Genomic DNA, 24,736 nt, shown 5'->3' with positions numbered 1-24,736 from the left:
CAGATCAGCTTTATTGGGTACACAAAACAGGTTAGTGTGTGATACAATGAACTGTTTCAGAGATTTCCTACCTAATGAGGATAGGCACACCTTTATGGAAACAGAAAATGAAGGCATGTTTTGAAACAAGGGATAAGTGCAGCAGTCGATCTTGCCAACCTTTTGGTTTACGGTTACTGACACGGGCTGTGTGTGAGTAGCTCCAATTGGCTCAGGCAGGCACAAAGCTAAAAGCATAGCAAAACATTTTGAGTCATGTTTGGTATCTGAGGAATTGAATGTAAAATCATCTTTAATGGTAAAGTCGGATTTTAAGTCACAACTCTGAAAATGCCACTTTTAGAAAGTTTACATTTTCTTGTTCCAACCATTAGGCGCCTGCAGCCTGTTCCTGAGTCACATTACTAGGTGTGAGCGGCAGTTGGCCTTTCTATATTCCTCCCAGACTGCAACACATTAGGGGGATTAGGTGTGCCTGGATGGGCCATCTTAGGCTGGGTGGGAGGGTTGAGCAGGGCACAGCCCCACTTACACATCAATAGGCTGGGCTCTGCTCACACACAAAGAACATCGCATCAGCCTTTTCTGCCTGTGGCCAGGCTGGAGCTAGGGCAGGTAGGTAGAAAGTTCCAGACATTTCTCTGACTGGAAGCCTCCAGAAATTTCTCCCACTTAAAAGGAAGCAAAAGGAATAAAAAGGTGATCCTCAGACCCACTCTTCATATAACTCCTAGATCTGTGGAAAACTCAGAAGAAGGAGCTCTGCTGCAAGAAGGACTGAGCTGCTGCCTTGCTGCCTGAATAAGGAGGACTGGATCTGCACCTTGAACCCAGGACCACCAGAGTGACTCCAAGGGCTAGTTTACTGGCTAGGGTGACCAATTGGCATTGGTGCAAATTCAGGACGGTGAGTGTAAAAATTCAGGACAAAGGGTCAAAATTCAGGACACAAATTCAGGACAGGAGGTCAAAATTCAGGACAAAACTTCAGGACAATAGGTACGTTTTACAGACACATCAGAGGTTGCGCAATAGTTATAAGTAAGCCCAGCCATTTCCAAACATATTCAACCATTTGCAAACCTATCCATCATGTATCCTTCCATCTATCATTTCACTCATCCATCCATCCCCTCATCCATCCTTTCACTCATCCTCCATTATCCATCCATCCATCCACCCTTTCACCCTATCCATCTGTACACTTATCCATCCACGCTTCACCCCATCCATCCATTCACTCATCCATTCAGCCATTTACCCTTTCACCAATCCAGCCATCCTTTCACTTACTAATCCTTCCACCCATCCACTCTTTTAGTCATCCATCCATCCTCCCTTTCTCTCTCTCCATCGACCCTTTCGCTTAGCCTTCCTTCCATCCATCCATCCACCCACCCATCCATCCATCTACTCATCCACTCATGAATCCATCCATTGCCCCTATTACTCATCCATCTATCATTTCACTCCTTCACACATCTATTCACCCTTTTGTCCATCTACCCTCACTTTCACTCACTCATCCATCCTTACACCCACCCTTTCACTCATATGTCCATTCATTCACCCTTGCACTTATCAATCCATCAATCCATCCATAATTTCACTCATCCACCTACCCCCCCATCATCCACCCACCCACCATCCACCCACCCACTCATCCATCCTTTCACCCACCCACCATCCAATCCACTGATCCATCCTTTCACCCACCCAGCATCCACCCACCCACTCATCCATCCATCCTTTCACCCTTTCACCCACCCACTCATCATCATCCATCCATCCATCCTTTCACTCACCCACTCATCATCCATCCATCCATCCTTTCACCCACCCACTTATCCATCCATCCATCCTTTCATCCACTCTCCATCCATCCTTTCACCCACCCATCATCCATCCATCCATCTGTCCTTCCCCTCATCATCCGTCTATACTTCCCCTCATCACCCATCCATCCTTCCCCTCATCATCCATCCATCCTTTTCCCTCATCATCCATCCATCCATCTGTCCTTCCCCTCATCATCCATCCATCCTTTTCCCTCATCACCCATCCATCCTTTCCCCTCATCATCCATCCATCCATCCTTCCCTTCATCATCCATCCATCCTTCTCCTCATCATCCATCCATCCTTCCCCTCATCATCCATCCATCCTTTCACCCACCCCCTCATCATCCATCCATTCCCTCATCATCCATCCATCCTTTCACTCACCCCCTCATCATCCATCCATCCACCCTTCCCCTCATCATCCATCCTTTCACCCACCCCCTCATCATCCATCCATCCATCCATCCATCCATCCTTCCCCTCATCCATCCATCCATCCTTCCCCTCATCATCCATCCTTTCCCGTCATCCATCCATCCCGCCCCTCATCCATCCTTCCTTTCATCCATCCTTCCCCTCACTCATCCATCCATCCCATCAATTTATCCTGCCCCTCATCCATCCAACCCTCCCCTCCATCCATCCATCCTTCCCCTCATCATCCATCCATCCTTCCCCTCATCATCCATCCATCCTTTCACCCACCCCCTCATCATCCATCCATTCCCTCATCATCCATCCTTTCACCCACCCCCTCATCATCCATCCATCCACCCACCCCCTCATCATCCATCCATCCATCCATCCATTCTTCCCCTCATCCATCCATCCATCCTGCCCCTCATCCATCCATCCTTCCCCTCCATCCATCTCATCCATCCTTCCTTTCATCCATCCTTCCCCTCACCCATCCATCCATCCCATCCATTTATCCCGCCCCTCATCCATCCATCCTTCCCCTCCATCCATCATCCTTCCCCTCATCCATCCTTCCTTTGATCCATCCTTCCCCTCACCCATCCATCCATCCCATCCATTTATCCTGCCCCTCATCCATCCATCCTTCCCCTCCATCTATCCATCCATCCTTCCCCTCATCCATTTATCCTTCCCCTCATCCATCCATCCTTCCCCTCCATGCATCATCCTTCCCCTCATCCATCTGTCCCCTCATCAATCATCCAGCTACCCTTCCACCCATACATCCAGCTATTTACATTTTCTCTCCATCCTTCCCCTCACTCATCAATCCATCTATCCTCTCTGTGTGAATGGATGCCCCCTGCTCCTGAACCTGCAGCCCCTCCCTCTCAGTCACCTTCAAGCACCTCTTAACAGCTCATCAAGGGCTGGAGGTGTGAGGGTTGCCATCCCGCAGTGCCTCTACAGTGCTGCTGGGGGTCTGAGCTTTCATACAGCATCGAAGTCAAGAAGGGAGGTGGGGGCAAGCTGTGCCCGGTTAAAATTACGGACAAATGGCGTCCGTTAAAGAATCCTTCACGGACAATGGACAGACAGCCAAAATTACGGACTGTCCGTGAAATTTACGGACGGTTGGTCACCCTATTACTGGCATCCTGATTAAAGCCTCAGGGACAGAAAAGGCTCCAATCATCTTGAAGCCTTAACCTGCTGTGAGTACTTACCCCCCAAGTGGTGCCTCCGCTGTCCTGTACCCTTTGAAGTGGGACTAAAGAGGCTCTGCCAGCCCAGCTGTGGTCCTCATCAGAATTTCAACGCCTCGCAACCAGACGCAGAACCTCGCATCGCAAATCTCGCAGTTCCTCATCGGAACCAACCCAGTGCGACGCAACTCAACACAGGATGTGGCTTTGCAGCTCCCCATCGGAACAGACACCGCACAACGCAACTCAACCCAGCCCTCGCAGCTCCACATTGGAATCGACGTAGCAAGATGCAACCTGGCGCGGGACACCACATTGCACCTCACAACCAATGCTGTGCGGGGCAAAACCTTGCATCAAGGAAATAAGGCACAACTCTCAACGGGTTTAACTTAGTCCCTCTATCCGGGATGCCCTCCATCACGGTTGGTCTGAACTTGTGACTGTGTCCCGGTGTATCATGATCAGATAACCACAGTTAACGCTTTGTGCTTTTTAGCACTATTTTTACTAAACTTTGAAAACTGCATATCTCCGCTTCTACTAATAGGATTTTTGTCATTTAGGTGTCAAATGTATTAAAATGTACACTATATTTCTAGATTGGCCTAGGATTTTTCTTGTGTTGCATTTTCACTTTATTACTGTTTGTGTGCTGCGTACATACTTTACACATTGCCTCTAAGTTAAGCCTGACAGCTTTTGTGCCAAGCTACCAGATGGTTCAGCACATGTTAAATTAGTCACTTTAGTGGTTCACCCTGATGGGGATAGTGGCTGTTACTTGAGAAGGGCTCACAGACTCCTCAGCCATCAAACTACTTTTCACATTCCTCTTTTCCAGAAAATCTCTATAATGATCTCACATTGATGAGGAGATGCACAAAATGAAAGTAGAAGCAGACAGCCTAAAAGTAGCTAGCCTTGAAAAGTGAAGGACGGTCTGGAGACTGTCATTCACAAATTAGGAGAGCAGGTTTCACCAGGACATTCCCCATCTCAAGTTTAAGCCTTCTCAATCATCAGCAGCTACACATAGCAATACCAGCACAATTCACAATCTCCCCAAAGACAATCATCAAAAGAGAGTTGTCATCAGTTGTTGTCTACCTGTGGTGGAGGGTGGTGGAGTGTAGTGCATACACTTTAGCAATCATGGACCTTTCTACTCCGCCCACACTGTTACCCTCTCCGTTTGGGAAAGCCTATCTGCACACCTGTAATACTGGCAAAACATTATGAGTGACAGCTGGGTGCCCTCTAATGTGAGAGATAGTTATACTCTGAGGCTCAAATCTCCTCTATCAGTGCCTCCAGTTCCCTACAACTCAGTGGCGGCTGGTGATTGATAACAATGGTGGGCACAAATACAAACATGGAATTGCACTGTGCGATTGATCCACACTACCTACTTACTTCCATTCACAACTTACCCACCTGCATTTAACAATTCACTTGCCCACTTCCTTCTGGGACCTACCCACTCACTAATCCATATTATGCTATCCACTGCCATTCACCCAACTCGTTTACCTAACCCCCCACATTCACTCAGCCACTCAGTCAACCTCTGCAATCACTGACTCATCCATTCACACAAACGCACATAGCCTCACCATCCAGTATCCAGTAGTTTCAGTAATAAAACGTTACACAGTGGCTTTGTTAATGTTTGTATTATGTAATCTGCAGATTACATTTGTTTAATATGAGATGATATCACATGTAATCATTAATCTACAGAAGAAATAAAACAATTCTAACACATTGCATGTGGTGGCTTCACGCTATATGTTCCTCCTCACCCACGCATGTTCCTCCTTACCTACAGGCTGACAGAGTACGTTCAGGGAAACTCTCCTGCATTGATCACGTAAATGCTAAATGATACAACTTTGCATTCCTATATCTTATCGGATATTGTACAACTAATAACCGCAGAGCACTCTCTATATCTTGTTACTATCTCTCCTGCAAAGTCTTATTTCAATGTCTGGCCTACATCAGTTTTTGCCTGTAGTTTACCCGCAGACCTCTGCCAGACCTAAGGGCATTTTCATTCCGAATTTCTGGTAAGGTCTGGACAGACACTCATAATTAAAACATATATATACTACAACCACCCTATACATTTCTCTGACCTCTCACATGCATGCATCTTACGGCATTTAAGAATCAAAAGGATCCCCGAATAAGAGCCCCCAGGCCCGTCAGGCATTACGACGCCGCGTTGACGAGGAGCATCCTATGATGAAGCAGGACACCCTATTGGGTGTGTGAGGGCTCCATGATCCGACCATTCAGGTCCCTTGTGACTCTGATGATCAGACCAGTGATTCCATGCTAAATAGGATTGAACAAACCCCACAAGAGGAACTACCCAATTGACTTGTTTATTTGAAGAAATAAAACAAACATCACTAGCATGATAAAGTACTGAAACCATTACTGCCTTAGACAGACACCAGCACTTAGAGAAGGGAAGGGATGGGAGAGCTGAGAGAACACGTTTTTTTACTTATTTGCTGTAAATTGATAGAGCTCCAATTTACTCTTGTGTGCTTGTTGTCCTTGGCATATATGGCTTATGGCATCTTTATGACTTGAGGTCAAGTCACACACTCTTGTCTCCCAGACTAGCACTAGATGAAGTTATTTATTAATTTATATTCCTCTTCCTCTATTTTTTTCCTGCTCGTGGGATGTGGGGAATAAGGGATTTTGATTAATGTCACATAATCTTAAATAAATGTGACTATAAAGTACATGCAGACCTCAGGTAACACGCTTCTTAACCCACCCATTCCCATTTTGTCATAGAGTGAGGTGTGGTCAGTAAGGCTTGCTTATAACTGCTCACCCTTAGGAAAGGGGGGAGTAATAGCAGCTGAATGGCATGCAGTCTTTAAAAGCCTGGGCTGGCTGAATAGTGAAATGCTCGAGGCTGTTTTCTATTGGTGCTTCTGGTGGAGGAGGAGATAAGCCAAGGACGTCACTTCGTTAGGAGGAAACATTAGGGCTGCGTGTTGGCAAGGATGTCAGCGCTGCTGTAGAGCATCAGCCACATGCTCACACGGGCACAGTGGGGCTTATGAAAGTACATGATATTTACGGACCCTTACGAGTCAAGGAAAATGCTATCAACAAAATGGTTTCTTTTTTAAATGCATTTAAGTAACTGCTTCAGTAGAGAGGCCACAAAGGGGAAGGGGCACAGCCTCATATCCCTTGAACAACAGCTGCTCCTGCTACAACCATTTACAAATGGATCTTCTTAAAAATAAAGGAAGAACCCTTCCCAAACATGCATTGGCAAAGCCAATAGGTCTCGCCTACGCGAGAGCTGTTTGGCTTTGGCTATATGTTTTAGCCATGCAGCGTGGCTGAAAGTAGAGGGAAACAAGCATTGGCATAGCCAATAGGTCTAGCATTTGGGACCTTATAAGTGCCATGCAAGAGTTGGTGTTGTTGCACCAAGGATATTCGGCATTGATAAATACTTATAGGGTCCAAAAAGCGAGACCTATTGGCTATGCCAATGCTTGTTTGTTTTTTGTTGCTGTTTTGTTTAAGTAGCCAGATCTACAATAGCTGGACATGGTTTTTGTTAACAGTTCTTTGCATCAAATTAACTTGTTTTCATGGCTCTGAATGTTGTTTCCATTCTGGTTGTAGGAAGCAGTCATTCCCGGGGGTGTAGTGGCTGCCTAGCTGTGCGCATGCCCCGAACTTTGCAAATGAGAAAAAGCCTGGTGCTGGCGCAATTTACAAGTGTGGAGTGAGTGAGCCACCAGCAGCATGACTCACTCACACAGGAGTTCATGCACTGCACCTGCATACTCAGCATGGTTTAACCCCTTCCATGCTGATGACGGAACGGTTCCGTCATCAGCGTCAGTTGAGCTGTGCTGATGACGGAACCGTTCCGTCATGACTCCGCCCGCGCAAGGCGGAGTCAGCACAGGCGGGGAAAACGCCCCGCACGCAAGGGGTTAAGGAAAATCGACCCACTCCATCCCAGGCATCGAACACATATTCACCATGAAACTCTGAGAAGAGCCTGCCTGCTGCAATGATAGCTGGTGGTGTGTGTGCCTGGTGAAAGCGTGCACTGACGGCTGGTGGTGTGTGTGCCTGGTGAAAGCGTGCACTGGCAGCTGGTGGTGTGTCTGCCAGGTGAAAGTGTGCATTGACAGCTGGTGGTGTGTGTGCAGGCACTCACAGCAGGTGGTGCGTGTGTGTGTCTGGTGAAAGCGTGCACTGATGGCTGGTGGTGTTTGTGCCTGGTGGAAGCGTGCACTGACGGCTGGTGATGTGTGTGCCTGGTGGAAGCATGCACTGACAGCTGGTGGTGTGTGTGCCTGGTGAAAGCGTGCACTGACGGCTGGTGGTGCGTGTGCCCGGGAAAGCGTGCACCGACGGCTGGTGGTGTGTGTGTGTCTGGTGAAAGTGTTCACTGACGGATGGTGGTGTGTACCTGGTGGAAGTGTGCACCGAAGGCTAGTAGTGTGTGACGGCTGGTAGTGTGTGTGCCTGGTGAAAGTGTACACTGACAGCTGGTGGATTGTGTGCCTGGTGGAAGCGTGCACTGACGGCTGGTGGTGTATGTGCCCGGTGAAAGCGTGCACTAACAGCTGGTGGTGTGTATGCCCGGTGGAACCTTGCACTGAAGGCTGGTGGTGTGTGTGCCCAGTGGAAGCGTGCACTTGCGGCCGGTGGTGTGTGTGCCTGGTGGAAGCGTGCACCAATGGCTGGTGGTTTGTGTGTCCGGTGGAAGCGTGCACTGACGGCTGGTGGTGTGTGCCTGGTGGAAGCGTGCACTGATGGCTGGTGGTGTGTGTGCCTGGTGGAAGCGTGCACTGGCAGCTGGTGGTCTGTGTGCCTGGTGGAAGTGTGCACTGATGGCTGGTGGTGTGTGTGCCCGAGGGAAGCGTGCACTGACGGCTGGTGGTGTGTGCCTGGTGGATGCGTGCACTGAGGGCTGGTGGTGTGTGTGCCTGGTGGAAGTGTGCACTGATGGCTGGTGGTGTGTGTGCCTGGTGGAAGCGTGCACTGATGGTTGGTGGTGTGTGTGCCTGGTGGAAGCGTGCACTGACGGCTGGTGGTTGTATGCCCGGTGAAAGCGTGCACTGACGACTGGTGGTGTGTGTGCCTGGTGGGACCATGCACTAATGGCTGGTGATGTGTGTGCCTGGTGGAAGTGTGCACTGACGGCTGGTGGTTTGTGTGCCTGGTGAAAGCGTGTACTGACGGCTGGTGGTGCGTGTGCCCGGTGAAAGCGTGTACCGACGGCTGGTGGTGTGTGCCTGGTGGAAGTGTGCACCGACGGCTGGTAGTGTGTGACGGTTGGTAGTGTGTGTGCCTGGTGAAAGTGTACACTGATGGTTGGTGGTGTGTGTGCCTGGTGGAAGCGTGCACTGACGGCTGGTGGTGTGTGTGCCTGGTGGAAGCGTGCACTAATGGCTGGTGGTGTGTGTGCCTGGTAGAAGCGTGAACTGACAGCTGGTGGTGTGTGTGCCTGGTGGAAGAAGGAGCATTCACAGTGATAGAAGATACAAATGAAACTGACGAAGAGGGAGGGGGAGAAGGGAACGCAAGCTGTAGGACAGCAAAAGCCTCTGGAGGCACTTTTAAAAGCCACTTACTAAATGTCTCGAAGAGACAGCGCATGCGCTGTCTCAGGCGAGACCTAAAAAGCACTATGGTGCAGTCAGCACTGGCCACATCATATCACTTTTCTTTCTTTACTTTCAGCCATACTGCACAGCACTGCTGTACATGGCTAAACGAAGCATTAAAAAAGTCAATGCTTGCAGAGGTGAGCTCTGTTGGCTTTGTCAATGCTTGTTTACCTATGGTGAATGGAGACCTGGATCCAATACGAGTCAGTGGCACCCTTGCCGACAGAGTCGGATTTTAGAAACAAAAAACGTGCTATTTAGCAAGGGTAAAAAGGTAGCTAAACCGACACTAGCACTTGTGTCCTTTTCTAATGCTTGCAGCAGTCACGGGACAGCCCTTCAAGTTCCAAGGAAATAACGGAGGTCACATACTGAGGCTATCACACTTGCCTAGAATGACAACACATTGCTGCTTTCTTGGGCCCAGATGGAAAGTTTGAATTTTTGGATTATGGCTTGGTGCAGACTACTTACTAAAGTTCCCATCAGCGGTTAGTTACTTCAATAAGGAATTAATTTTATTCCTTGTAAAAGTCCAAATAATGAAAGTCTGTTCATGCACTGGTGAACAAATCAAATTATCAACTGTGCCTAATAAAAAGTAAAGTAAATATAGAAGATGAGCAAAAGTAAATTATTCTTAATAAACACAAACTGGGTGACCCTAGCCTAAAACAAATGGGAGTGTGGTTAAAGCTCCGTAAAAATTAAAAGCCACGTACTGGCAAAATGTTTGTTCTTTGAAATCTGAAGACACTAAAAAGCTTCATCTTTTAGTTACAATATACAGGTTAAGCAATATAATTAAAACTAAAAGGGGCAGTCAAAAATGACTTTACTATATAAAGGGATTCATTAAGTAATCTAAGGCACATCTACCCTTTTGTACTGTTTCTGTTCACGCTGTTTCTGGGACGCTCGTCTATACTGAATGTATGTATGTATGTATTGTGTGCACGCAAAAGAGTGAGGGTTGCCCTGCTACTATTCACGATGCATGTACACTACTTGGGAACAGCCTAAACGAATAGGGGTGTGTAGACAGCTCCGTAATAAATAACAGCGCTATGCTGAATAAAATAGACATTTTTCTAATGCTGACGAACAAAAGCAAGAGGAAAAAAAATAACGCAACAGGAAATGAAACAAGTGCGACCACGAAAGTAAAAGCGACCGCGCTGTGTTAATTAGTAACATGATCCACAACAACAAGGGAGGAATGCAGCTGCCCCGATGCGTGCCGCTGCACGCTCCCGAGACCAAAACGCCATGGGAGTGAACGTTTAGAGAAAAGGTGGGATATGCACCCGTCTTTGGCCATTTGCATACTTTCATTATTGAAAGCCACATGCAAAGGTCAATGGAATGTGTGGGAGTTGCCAGACCACACGGAGAAGTCTCGGGGAAGTTTGGAGTGCTCACAAGAAGCCTCCCATAGAGCAGCGCATGCGCGCTGCGCTAGGTTCAACCTAAAAATGATCCAATAGAGTTCCAACTATGCACAAAAACAAAGGCACATGCTTGAGGTCCTTCTTGGACTTCTTGGTCATGAAGAAGATACAGATAGAATAAAGACCCATTATGGATTACAGAAACAAAACTAATAAAATGGGTGAAAAACAAGATGTGAAAATGTTCTCCCAGATTCATCAAGGGAATTTGATCCGAAACTCATTTTCAAGATGCATACTCTCGGGTGCTGATTGTCCAGAAACACAGAAACTGCCTGTGGTGTGCTGTTGAAAGAGAGAATTTTCAAATCTGGTCTGAAATCGGTTCCAAAAGTGTTCTCAAAATTCATTAAGGTAGTGGCGCACATCTAGGGTAAGAAAGGCTTCCTTGTTTACCAATGTATGGGTAACTGGCTTCTGAACGCTGATTCACAACATGCAGTACTTCTAGAGTTCTAGGAAAAGTACAAGCTTGTTTTAACATCTATGCCATCACATACATATCAACTAGTTAGATGCCATGCCAACTCAGGAGTACAGTATATAGAAGCAATATTTGATTCAAAACAAGCAAAAGTGTATCCTTTGGAGGAATGGCTGTTCTCAGTCCAATGGAAAAGTGCCAGCCTGTACAAGGTCAAACATACTACTACAAGGCAGATATCATCTCTCCTAGCTTCATTCACAACAATAGTATCAAATGCAAGGCTACATGTGAGACTTCCACAATAATGCTTAAGAGGATCAATGGTGTCAGAGCTCACAGAATTAGAAAGATGCTGTTGTTGGCAGTACTTCAAACTTTCACACTGTGTGCAAAACGCCACAGTTTAATGAGAAGAGTTCCATTCTGTCAAGTGCATCCAACACAGAAGATAGACATGGATGCATCACTCGTTTTTGGGGAACATCAGATCCAAGTTACATGGTGCTCATTTTGGGTAACTTAAGATTCCAGGTGCATGTCACAGATGGAACATTCTTATCAAATAAACATGTTGCGACTCAGAGCAGTCCACCTGTAACTAATATTTTCTGCCAATGTTGATCAACAGAGAAGTACTGATGCAGATAGACAAGACCGCAAAGTATCACCTCTACAAGCATGGAGGTACATGTCTAGGACCCTCTGGATAGATGCTTAATCTATATGGCACTGCAAGTTGGCAAGAGATGTCAGTGTGACAGTAATAAATCTGCCAGCAATTCAAACCCATCAAGCAGATTCTCTCAGCTGGTATATCTCAGAGGATCCCAAATGAGATCTTAAATGACATACTGAACCAAATATTTCAACGTTGGATTTGTGCACAACTGAAAAATGCCCATAACTTGCATCCATTTTTCAGGTAGCAGGTTAGTTGCACATTGTCTTCAGATCAGTTGCTCAAAAGCATTTCTATGTGCTTCTCCTGTGGTCATGCCTCTGCAAAATGTGATCATCAAATTAAAGCCAAAGTAATAGAGATTAATATAGAGATTGCCCCGCAATGGACAAGATAGTGGTAGTTCATCAATCTGCTTCACGTATTAGAGGAACTACACATGAAATTGCAGTGCAGATCAAACTTGTTAGCCAAGATTTTTCAACACAATCTTACAGCTTAACAACACGGTGCATGAATTCAGCCCATCTAAACTTACCTATATGTTGCATGAACATTATTAAGGAGTGGAAGAGGCCATCTATGAAGTTGCCCCATGCTTTTAAGTAGAAATGATTCTGTCTCTCGTGCATCAAGATGTGAGTCAATCCAAAGTCATGTCAGGAAACTCAGATCTCCATCTTAGGAATTTTCTGAATTCATGAGCAACCCACCATCCTCTTCTACTCAAACTGAGAACTTGAAGAATAACTGAATTCCAAATACCTGGGATGTCCCTTGAGCGATGGCGATATTCAGTGTTCAGGAATTTAGCAAAGATTCCTATAATGAACAAACAAGATTAAACCTAACTAGCAGCCCGTCCCAACGTTGTCCGGGAGCAATTAGGCTTCAGAGCCCCCGCCTGCACGTAGAAAAAGGGATCGGTTAGGCTCTGGGTGTATTTAAACCTTTTCTTTCAGACCATGTTTTGGGTTTGCATAAGAGCCCACTTTTCCACCTCCTGGTCACCTTTTTAGATGCTAGGGCAGCATTATTTCGACTTCTGTAGACACATCTGCATCATATCCACTCTTGTTAGTTTGCTCACTGACTTTCTGACTGTGCTGAAGGATGATCGTACTGTAAAAGCCGCTATTTGGTTCTCTCTACGCATACCAGCCCTCTCAAGCCTTCTGCCATATCCCTTGCGCTCCAGCTGGCTGTATACATCATACCTGTTCCCTTCCCACGCGGCATCTACTACACCTTATCACAGCACCCCTTCCCACGCATCATCTACTACACCTTGTCACCTGTTCCCTTCCCACGCGGCATCTACTACACCTTGTCACAGCACCCCTTCCTGTGCGCTCGGTCTGTGTACCTCAATACCTGCTCCCTGGCCGCCTCAGCATCACGTCACTCCGCCCCCTTCCTAGCACTGTTGCCTTGTGACTATCAAACAAGTGAGTGACCCCTTTCCTGACCCTCTCTGCTACTCGCCACACGTCTCTCGTTTATCGGTTCCCCCTTTCTTCGCCTCTCGGTTGCTCCAATCACGTCTCACCAGTCCTCCAGTCTCCGCTCTTCTCAATCAATGCTCGGACGTCAGCATCGGTTGCTCCAATCACGTCTCACCAGTCCTCCAGTCTCCGCTCTTTGCAATCAATGCTCGGATGTCAGCGTACGCCGCTCCTCCCCTCGCTCCTGATGTCATGACGCACCTCGCGGCTGGCGCTACTTTCAAGGGACTACTTTTTTTTATGGTAAATTTTTTTAATTAAGTTGTAAACATTTTTTTATATAGCCTATGTCCATCTCCTGGACCTCCCCTTTCCAACGCTGTATTGGGTGTTGCGATTGGTGGTGTACTTTTTGAGTTTACCTGGCTCAAAGGACACAGTTCTCTCTTTATAATAGTAGTATAGATTAACCTTTCTTCCTCAACTCCTCTATTTTTACACCTTGGACACAGAGTTACTTCTAATTAGGAATTGTTAATGAAACCTACCTTTCTATTTTTTTCCTATATTGGAATTGCTGTGTATGCCATTTGTTTCTCTCCTCTCTGAAGGGAAGCTGCACTCCTATGTGACCCATGCATCTGTCTTGACCATGAGACACAAACAAGGCTGCTCATTATCCTGTTGGTAAATTGTTCAGTCTCCAATGGATTTGAAGAGGGAAATAAAATGACTGAGTAAGTCCAAACACCTACGATCTAGTTTCAGCCTCTTAGGATATACCATCTAAAGGCTGATCAGCATGGGAAGATGCTCTTACATTTAACATGCCTGGAGAACAAGGAACAATCGTTAGAGCTATTCATGCTGTGATTTTTCTAAGCTGAGAGCGCACTGAAAGCACTCCTTTAGCCCTGAAAAGCATGTTTGTAGCTTGGCAGAGGGTGGAGGTGTCTGTAACTTTCTAAGAAAGAACTTCTCTGACAAAGAAACTCAGCGCCTATTACAGTATGCTTAGGCAAGAATCCTGACTTCATCTAATCCTCAAAGCTCCTCCAGCACCCCGAAGATCAAAAAGAGGGAAGGAAGGCTTGCAGAGCACAGTATTTCAACACTATTCATCAGAGTGAATATTAATACAACCACCCAATGTAAGAAAGTGCCCCTTTTTCACATGGTCACGCCCACGTTTTGCCTGGTAAACTGTACAATTATTCCCCAAATTGGCAATAGCTTGAACACCCCCTATACGCCCATAGTAAGTGTTAGCCTTGGTACCTAGGCAAAGGAGGCCAAAGAGGGCCCCCAAGGGCTGCAGCCTGTATTGTGCCACCTTATGGACCCCTCAGTACCAACATGCAAACTGCCATGGCAGGCTGCATGTCTTGGTGCAGATAAAAGTGAAAACAGGACATGACACACACCCCTGTGTGCCATGCCTTCAGATACTGCATGCAGTATAGGTAAGCCACCCCTACAGATGGCCTTACAGCCCTAAGGCAGGGTGCACTATACTACACGTGTGGACATATCTGCATGAGAAAATATGCACCTGTGATGTCTAAGTCAAATCTTACATAGTACAAGTGAATAGGGAAGCCATTTTAAGTACATGTGCTGGACGCTGGTAAAAACGTGTTTCCCCGCTACATGATGGCTTCACTTAAATCTATGGTGTTTGATATCAAACACCTTGCATTAATAAACCCACACTGATTCCATACTCGAAACCCTACCAGCCTCAAGTGTACTGGCTGACTGTTGTCGACCAGCCTGCCACCACTGACCCCCTGCGGGTGAGAGCCTATGCTCTCTGAGGACAGAAACAATGCCTGCTCTGGCCGAAGGTGTTGTCACCTCCTCCAAGCAGAATGGCTAAGTAATCAGCATATGAAGGCAGGAGGCGTCAAAGGCCTCTGCTGCCTTTGATATGTGACCAAGGCTTCCCCAGACAGGGGAAATGCCAACCCCCTGCCCTGGTCCTATTTGGCACCAGGACAGGTGGGAAATTAGATATGCAGGTAGGCGTGGTGCACTAACAGGCCAGTCACACCCCTAAGGTGAGCTGCCTGATGTGCCCTACTTTATGAAGATTCTGCCATCTTGGTGATTGTAGAATTAGGAAATCTGGGACATGGTTATGCTCACTTCCCACAGAAAATGGTTATATAGGGGGTGTAGTGACCCCAAGGGTAGGTAGCCCACTGGCTACCACCCTTCTCTCCCCTTAATGCCCCAAATCAGGTACTTAGGGGAGCCCCTGGCACCAGGAAAGCAGATTCTGTCAACCTAAGAAGACGGAGACCAAAGGGCCGCGAAGAGCAAGAACTGAGGAGCAGCAACTGACTTGGTGCCAATTCTGCCGGCCTGCCTGCTGCCCCCAACAACTGCACCAAAGACGACTCGTCCTGCAGCTGCTCTGCCTCCAGAAGCCTGGGAGGACTGTCAGCACTTCACGGGACAACCAGCATCTCCAGTGGAGTAGCGGAGCTGCTACCTTGCAGGCACCCAAGAAGAACCGTGAGGACTCTTGATCGCCAAAATCCAACACCCGAAAGCACCATTACACCTGTGCACTCCAGCCCGATTTGAAGTGAGCCAACGGTACCAACAAGGTCCTGAGGCCCTCCAGTGTCGAACCCTACATTGGATTTGCCCACCCTGCACTCCCAGTCACCGCCTGCATTCTCTTTGTGGAGGTCCCCCTCAACTGAAAGTGTCATCCGCAGCAACGACCCGACACCTAAAAGCACCACTGCACCCGAACCCCACAGCCCACGGAGAAGTGGCGAACAGTGTCTCTACGTGCCTGAGCATCTCAAGAACTAAGACCACCTGTGGGTTCAACCGGACTGGCCCCCAGTCCCAGCTTGCTGCCTCTTTTTCCCAGGAATGCGTTCTATTGAAACCCAAGGATGCATCTGACGCCGAAAAGCACCTCTGCACTTGGACGCCCCAGAGTCTACCGAGGTGACCTGTTGGTACTGACTTGAACCTTGCCTCATACCTTAACTCCATAAGATTGGTCTTGTAAGTCGCCGCTAAGTACCCGTATGTAGTATATGTGTTTTCCCCAGAGGATAACATGGTACAGAACGGGAATATCGTTGCAAAAATATCGCCTTACCTAAATATCGCTGCAAAAATATCTACAGGAAGAAATATCGATGACAAAAATATAGTCTGACCAGAATATCGACAGACAGGTAAGTAATATCGATTACATTAATATAGTTGTAAAAAATATCGTTTACAAAAACATAGTTTACAAAAATATCGTTTTTTAAATAATTATAAGTAATGTAGTGTTTTTAATGAGTATTTGTAGTCAAAGTAGTATATTTTGCAGTATTTTATTAGTTAATAATGTATTTTATTTTGAATTAAGTATTAATAGTTCCGTAGCGGGTTGTGGGTTTATAGGGGAGTAGGGTGGGAAGTAATTTAAATATAATAAAATAATAGATTAATTAATGTTTTAAATGAATATACATAGTGTAATAAATAATAGTTAATTAATTTCAATTAGTTAATTGATTAAAAATTATGTAATTAATTATGTTAATTTTTTAATTAATTTTAGGTGTGTGTACTGGAATTTTTCAGTGAAAATGTAGTAAATTAATTACATTTTAATTGATTAATTATTTAATTAATGATTAAATAAATACAAATAAATATTTGTTATTTTATAAATGACTAAATACATTTAGTAATTTTTACCCCTACGTTATCCAACGCTTTCCCTACTGTTGCACCCTCTGGAGTGGGAATAGTAATTTTTACTCCTACGCTATCCAACGCTTTCCCTACTGTTGCACCCCCTGGAGTGGGAATAGTAATTTTTACCCCTACGCTATCCAACGCTTTCCCTACTGTTGCACCCTCTGGAGTGGGAATAGTAATTTTTACCCCTACGCTATCCAACGTTTTCCCTACTGTTGCACCCTCTGGAGTGGGTATAGTAATTTTTACTCCTACGCTATCCAACGCTTTCCCTACTGTTGCACCCCCTGGAGTGGGAATAGTAATTTTTACCCCTACGCTATCCAACGCTTTCCCTATTGTTGCACCCTCTGGAGTGGGAATAATAATTTTTACCCCTATGCTATCCAACGTTTTCCCTACTGTTGCACCCTCTGGAGTGTGAATAGTAATTTTTACTCCTACGCTATCCAACGCTTTCCCTACTGTTGCACCCCCTGGAGTGGGAATAGTAATTTTACCCCTACGCTATCCAACGCTTTCCCTACTGTTGCACCCTCTGGAGTGGGAATAGTAATTTTTACCCCTACGCTTTCCCTACTGTTGCACCCTCTGGAGTGGGAATAGTAATTTTTACCCCTACGCTATCCAACGCTTTCCCTACTGTTCCACCCTCTGGAGTGGGAATAGTAATTTTTACCCCTACGCGTTCCCTACTGTTGCACCCTCTGGAGTGGGAATAGTAATTTTTACTCCTACGCTATCCAACGCTTTCCCTACTGTTGCACCCCCTGGAGTGGGAATAGTAATTTTTACCTCTACGCTATCCAAGGCTTTCCCTACTGTTGCACCCTCTGGAGTGGGAATAAGTATAGGGTGTCGATATTTTTGTAAACGATATTGTTACAACTATATTTATGTCAGCTATATTTTTGTACTCGATATTTTAACACCCTACCGGATAACATTACCGCATTAGAGACCATACAAGTGAATTTACCTGTTTTCCTCAAAACTGCTATTTTAAAAAGTACTTACCCAATAAAGAAGTTCTTGGTGTCAAAAATTATATAAAAACACATGTTCTTTTTCGAAATTGGTGTGGATCTCCTTATTGAGTGTGTTGGCATCATTTATTGACTCTGTGTATGCAACAAATGTCTAACACGCCTCCTTGATAAGCCTAAGGCTGCTCAACCACACTACCACAAAAAGACCACCTTTGGATTGTTAAAGTAAGCCCTGTCCACTAATAAAGGATACCTGGACTCTCTGCACAATATATCCCTTTTTTATCTATTAAATAGAAAGCCAGTTCCTGCCCCCAAGATGCAGTAGAAGTTTTAACATTACGTCTGATGAGATGAGGCAGGTGGCACCATAGCAGAAAGACTGACTTCCTGAGTTGAAAAAGGTTGAAGCGTTAAAAACAAAAAAACAAGGAGAAAGCGGAATGGAGATATCTTGTATGTTTGCAAATGGCAGCAGCACATGAACAAGGTTGAGCGTCCTCAAATAAGCTGCAACAGGCGCATATGATATTCAGGCTGACATTTCAAGGGACTATTATCCCAAAGGTTTTCATTTGAACACCCACATTCCAGCATTACATCCAAGCAGAAGCCATGTGCCTGTATCCCAGGGGGTTTGAGAAAGACAAGGTTCCCTACTGAGTGGTGGGTGACCTTGACTGCTGAGTCTCCTGTGCTTCATGACAATGGAAACCATACCTCACCTCGAAGGTATTAAAGGTTTAATATCTTCAGGATATATATCTTGGAAAAACGTTCTCACACAAGCAAGGGGTGCCACTGTCAGTAAGGTGCAGGACTAGCGTGAAAGGTAACTCTGCACATAGTGTTGGGGCGGTGAGCGAGGGGTAGAATTTTGAGTAGGGGCACAAAGGTTTACCTGGATAGTTTGGCTTCTCCAGAGTACTTCATCTGCTGAAACTCTGACTCCAGATGCTCCTTCTCCTCCTTCAGCCTCACCAAGTTCTTCTCGTTTTCCAATTTCATCTCCTCAAGCTGCTGGTGGATATCACCCTGAGCAATGAACCTCTCAACGACCTCCTGATCCAACCGAGAGGAAGGGATATTATTATAAGGATCATCAAACTGCATTGGCAAAGGGTAGTTCAAGCTTCATTTGCACAGAGGGGAACTGTATGGACACCAGAAGTGGAAAATGTTCTACTTCACTGGTAGGGGTCAGTGGTGCAAGCTTCTTACATGCACACACTAGCAGAGTAACAGCAGTACAAGACTCTCTCCCTCTCCCTCTCACACACAGACACACAATACACACACAGAGCTACAGCAAAAATCGGCAGCATTGTAAGCTTAACTCATGCGCAAAATAGGCACAGTACTCGCAGTAGCAGTGCAAGCTTAATTACAGACCGAACAGCAGCAGTGCAAATTGTCCCTCATACACAGAACATGTAGAACATGACCTATAGTAATCCAAGCGATACACACACACACACACACCAAGATCCACACGCATTCTAAGGGGCAGATGTATCAAGATTCCATTTTGCGATTTCTAAATAGGGATTTTTAAGGAATCGCTATTTAGAAATCGCAAAATGGGATGTATGTAAACAAATCGCTATTTTTCTGCGATTTCTTAATCTTCCTTATTTGCGAATTCGCAATTTGCGAATTCGCAATTAAGGAATAATTTCCCATTCATTCCAGGTGGCCCATAGGAATGATTGTGAAATTAATCTCAATTTGCGATTCGCAATTTGCTAATCGCAAATTGAGAATAATTTCAAGGGTGCAGGGGTGTCTCAAGGAAGCCCTGCTGCACCCCTGAAATGTACATGTGTGTGCATATGGCGCACATACATGCCCTATGGGCATGTGTGTGCGTCACATTCCACCTTCAAAAATGCCAAATTGTGCATTTTTAAAAGAATTCGCAAATTAACATCAACTACAAGTTGGTGTTAATTTGCAATTTCTTAACCAAAATTCGCAATTGAAAAATGCTATATACATAGCATTTACGGAATCGCAAAATTGCAATTCCTTAAATGATATGGCAAAATAAGGAATTGCAAATTTTAGCGATTCCTTAATTTGCGAATTTTTGATGCATGCCAAAACATGCAAATAGACCGTTTGCGATTCGCAAAGGCCGAAATTTGGCGAATTTCGGCCTTTGCGATTCGCAAACGGCTTGATACATCTAGGCCTAAATGTAGTACAAGCAGTACAGCACAATCTTACCTCAAACATAGAAGCAATACAATATGGGCAGGGGCAATGGAAGCTTCTTCCGTATGCAAACTTGAACGGGGCTATACATCACGCATTTTTCCTCACAGCCACAAGTGGTAGAGCATAGCCATAATCGTTCTTGATTACATGTAGAACCGTACAACAGGGGCAGCAGCAGTGCAAATTGTCCTTACACGCACTCACACATATACTCACCTGTGTGTCCGTCACACCAGTGGCCTCCTTGATGCGTTTGAAGGCCTCCTCAAAGGTGTTTATGATTTTCTCCTCTTGCACACCATTTGTGTTGCGCTGAGTGTCTGTGGCTGAATCCTCTGGCTGCATGGCCACTCTCTGCGCCTGAACCCAGAAGGCAAAGTGTGATGAGAGAAGGGCCACTGATGGGACACAGACTTCAAGCCCACCCCAAAACTAACATCTGCTCCCAGTCTCTACCTATATGAAACCATGGATGGGGAACAGACTTCATCTCAAGCATACCACCTCTTGCTGAAGAGCCTGACTATATGGAACCACAGACATGGAGAAGGCTCCCCCAAAACCACAGAACTACTAGCTTCAGACATCTACTGGTCGGAAACAGGCTCCTCCCAGCCGTATCACTTGTTCTAGGCCGCTACCCAAAGGGCGCCACTGACAGGAAAAGCTCCTTGACAAGCCCTACCCTACAAACACTTGCTCCAGGCAGCTATCTCAGGGTAGTCACCCGACGTCCAAGACAAGAAATGTTCATGTTTATTTCGTCCACTGTACAAGTAGGTCCAAGCCCCTGCTACACAATCTCTTTTGCTGCAATTTAGAGTACCACACGTGCACAGTCTGTGCAGGATGATTCCCTGCAACTAAGGCAAGATTTGTAACAGTATGTATAAGCTGCTTCCCAGAATGCCTCCTGATTATATGCAAATATATTTAGAAGCCCGAAAGCAAGATTGGTGATTATTGGTGATTATTTGTTTTCAAAATAACATGTACACAAAAAATTGCAACTTAGTAAAAAATAGTTTTGCTAAATTATTAGCTAGCTTCGTATACCAATTCTTTGAGTCATGTAAAATGTGTTTGATGCATGCAAATATTTAAAAAAGAAAATACAAATTATAATTGAGAACCACTATGGGCAACATTAGCGCCAACATTAAAATGAATTAGGATCTAACTTCTTAAAGTAAGCCACAAAAGTGCACCCACAGGTGTATGTCCTTGCATTCATGCAGATTTACGACTTGGCAGGAATCCACAAGAGTTTATAGAGATAAGTCTGGAAACTGCAACCTGAGCAAACTTTCTGTAATTAATTTTGTGCATGAACAAATATATAGGCTTACATTTGCTCATGAAAAGAAAGTTGCTGAGCGATTGCAGATTCACTTTCCCTACACCCTTTTTCTCATCCTGAAAAAAAGTTTTAAAATCTCCCGTCGCAGGAGTACCTTTCCAATATTTTCCATTGTGGGAAGAGATTGGAGAGGGCTTGCCAAGACTCACAGGGCTTTTTAGCACAGAATGTAGATTTGTGGAAAGGAGGCCTTGACCAGATCGAAACCCAGATATAATAAGAGCCCAGACATGATCAGAGAGGCTGTTACCAGAGCTTTGATATAATATAAACACTGCCATAATTTGTGACATCACTGCATGGCAACACAAATGGACAAATTGATTTATTTACAGAACAAGTAGATTTATGAAGCATTCTATTCCTTGGACAAGTAGATATTTTATACAGTTCCACATCCCTGTACCTACTGCAAACACTGATGAGGATCAGGTCCCTCTCTAACTCTACCAACACCGGCTCCAGGCCTCTACCGAATGGAAACCAGTGATGGGAATTTGCACCCTCCACAATCCTATCACTCGAGGCCTCTCTCTACAGGGAACCACGCATGGAAACAACTCTCTCCCTAACCCTTGCAGAGCCTACTTCAGGTCAGTACTACAGAGAACAATTGATCGGGAAAATTCCCTCCCCAAACCTAGCAGCACCATCACTGAGTTTCTATTACTAGGGAAATGCTGATGGGGGACAGGGACTCTCTCTGAAAGGCCCATAAGGGATTTACACACTGGTTTAATAGTTTCCATTCATGAGTATCCCAAAGTCATGCTCTGTTTCATTTATTTCTTCGGTGCATGATTGTGGAGCTTTATGAGGCTAAGTAATCAAACACAACGGTTAGGGATCTCCAAAGTGGGTGAGATCTGTGGACCATAGAAGATAAAGCCTTTTGAAGAGCTTAGTGATGAATATGCTCTTGAATGGTGACAGGCATCCAATACATATCCATGTGGTAATAGAAGGATACATTTGAAGAAGTCCAGGATTGCACACCATGGAATGGAATATATTAATACAACCCTTCACAAGAAAGGAGATATACAAAATTATTTTTTTATGTGATGCAGCTGACTCCGCCTATGTTATTTGGGTTGGCTGTAGTCTGTAAAGATTAGTATTTTGTCTGCCGGTGAAGCCACAGATCTTCTTTTCTTGGCTTCTCGCCGGACCACCTCTCGTTCTATCAGACTGCTCAACTTTCCAATCACAGTACTCTTGAACTCCATATTTCTCTCACAACCTCTTGTACAGATCCTGTAGGCCTTACAAACTGTTGCATCCACATCGCTTGCATCTTACAAGATCTCTTTTTCTAGGAAGCTCTTAATCGAAGACAGGAGAGATCTGTACATTGCAACGCTTTAAGGCACTCCCAGGAAACAAATATTGGCAGCCCTCACGGCATCCTCTAAAAACATCAGTTGTGTTTCCATATGAACCAGCACAAGAACTTCTCTGTTCTTTAAGTCACTTTGGATTTCCACAGAAGATTCCAGTTCATGAACAGACGAATCCACTCAGGAGACTCATGCAGACACACCTTGTAGTTCTCACTCAGTCTTCCCCAGTCTCTTTTCCATAGATGCCAGCCCTAAGAAGATTAAAGTCATCTTATCTTGAGCTCTATGTTATCTGTCTTGTTCTGTGGGTTTTTAAGCACTATTAATATGAAGGAATGAATGAATGAATGAAATTATTTGTAGAGCGCACGATGGCCAAAACGGCTTCCTGGCGCTGAGAGCTCTAAAGAACAGAACAGACAGGGCCAGGAGGTTTAGCGGGGGTAGGCCAGGGCAAACAGAAACGTTTTGAGCGCTTTACGGAAGTGTGAAAAAATAGGGATAGAACGCATAGAGAGAGGAAGGGAGTTCCAGAACCGGGGGTGCAAGAACAGAAAATCTAGTTCCACCAGTGCGAGATTTGTGGAAACGGGGAACAGTGAGGAGGGCAGAAGAGGATGAACGGAGAGTGCGGGCAGGGGTGTGAAGGGAAATCAGAGAATTGATGAAAGCCGGTGCAGAGTGATCAAGGGCCCGATAAACAAGGCACCCTAGCTTGAACAAAGATCTCTGCAGGATGGGTAACCAGTGGAGGGATTTGAGGACAGGAGTGATGTGATGGGTTTTGGGCAAGTGAAAGATGAGACGGGCAGCCTGATTTTGGATAGCTTGAAGGCGGCGGGTTTCGTAGGCAGGAATGCCTGCGAACAAGCTATTGCCATAATCAAGGCGGGAAGTGATGAGGGCAGAGATAATGCTTTTGAGAGAGTCAAGAGAAAAGAAGCGGGAGATTTTCCGGATCATCCGGAGGGAGAGGAAGCAGGAGGACACCACGGCACTGACCTGGCCATGCATGGACAGGTCCTGACTGACCTTGATGCCCAATGTTTTGACGGAGGGAACCGGGGTGGGAGGGGGGCCAAGAATAGGGGGCCAGAAGGCAGGGGACCAAAGGCTGGATGAGCCGCCAGTCAGGACAAGCTCAGTCTTATCTGGATTGAGCTTGAGGTGGTTGGCGCTCATCCACCCAGAAATAAAGACCATGGTGGAGTGGAAGAAAGATAGGGAGTGAGAAGAGGAAGAAAGATCAAAGACGAGCTGGAGGTCATCTGCGTAGTTATACACAGAGACCCCCAGCTCAAGGAGGGAAGAGATAAGTGGATGGATATAAAGATTGAAAAGAAGGGGAGAAAGGGAGAAAGGGAGGAGCCTTGGGGAACCCCACAGGGCACCGGGAGGGGGAGAGCGGAAAAGCCGGGGAGGTGAACAGCTTGAGAACGTCCTGTCAAAAAGGACGTGATCCAAGAAAGGGCAGGGCCTCGTATGCCCGCTGCGCTGACACGGTCCAAAAGAATGTTATGGTCGACCGTGTCAAACGCAGCGGACAGGTCGAGGAGAATCAAAGCTTGGGGAGAGTTGACGTCGGCCTTGGCTTTGAGCTCGTCAAGGACGGCTAGCACCACGGTTTCGGTCGAATGACCCGAGCGGAAACCTGCTTGGTGAGAAGCAAGGAGTTGGTTCTGTTCGACATAAGCAGAGAGACAGGAGGTGACGTAAGATTCCAGAATTTTAGCAAGATAAGGAAGAAGAGAGATGGGTCTGAAGTTAGAAGGGAGAGAAGAATCAAGACCAGGTTTTTTAAGAATGGGGGAAACAATAGCAGATTTAAATGAAGAAGGGACCAATCCGGTGGAAAGAGAGGCATTGAGGAGGGAAAGAGGGGTAGCAGGACAAGAAGAGAAGAGAATTTTAAGAATGCGGGCAGGGGCACAATCAGTGGGAGAGCCAGA

The 24,736-nt window shown here is 45.8% G+C and overlaps 1 protein-coding gene across 1 annotated transcript in view; it reads right to left on the bottom strand.

The window, feature by feature from the left end:
- ODAD3 (outer dynein arm docking complex subunit 3) overlaps window positions 1–24,736 on the bottom strand; it is a 177,985-nt gene that overhangs the window by 60,428 nt on the left and 92,821 nt on the right. Inside the window, exons 9-10 of the mRNA XM_086962741.1 lie at window positions 20,301–20,444; window positions 18,766–18,926 (exon numbers count right to left, since the gene is read on the bottom strand). Coding sequence (XP_086818867.1) covers window positions 18,766–18,926; window positions 20,301–20,444 — 305 coding nt within the window. The remainder of the gene's footprint in view (window positions 1–18,765; window positions 18,927–20,300; window positions 20,445–24,736) is intronic.

Source organism: Lissotriton vulgaris, chromosome 1_1 (assembly GCF_964263255.1).
Source record: "Lissotriton vulgaris chromosome 1_1, aLisVul1.2, whole genome shotgun sequence".
In the NCBI taxonomy this organism is placed as follows: domain Eukaryota; kingdom Metazoa; phylum Chordata; class Amphibia; order Caudata; family Salamandridae; genus Lissotriton; species Lissotriton vulgaris.
This window is presented reverse-complemented; position numbering and strand designations above follow the sequence as displayed.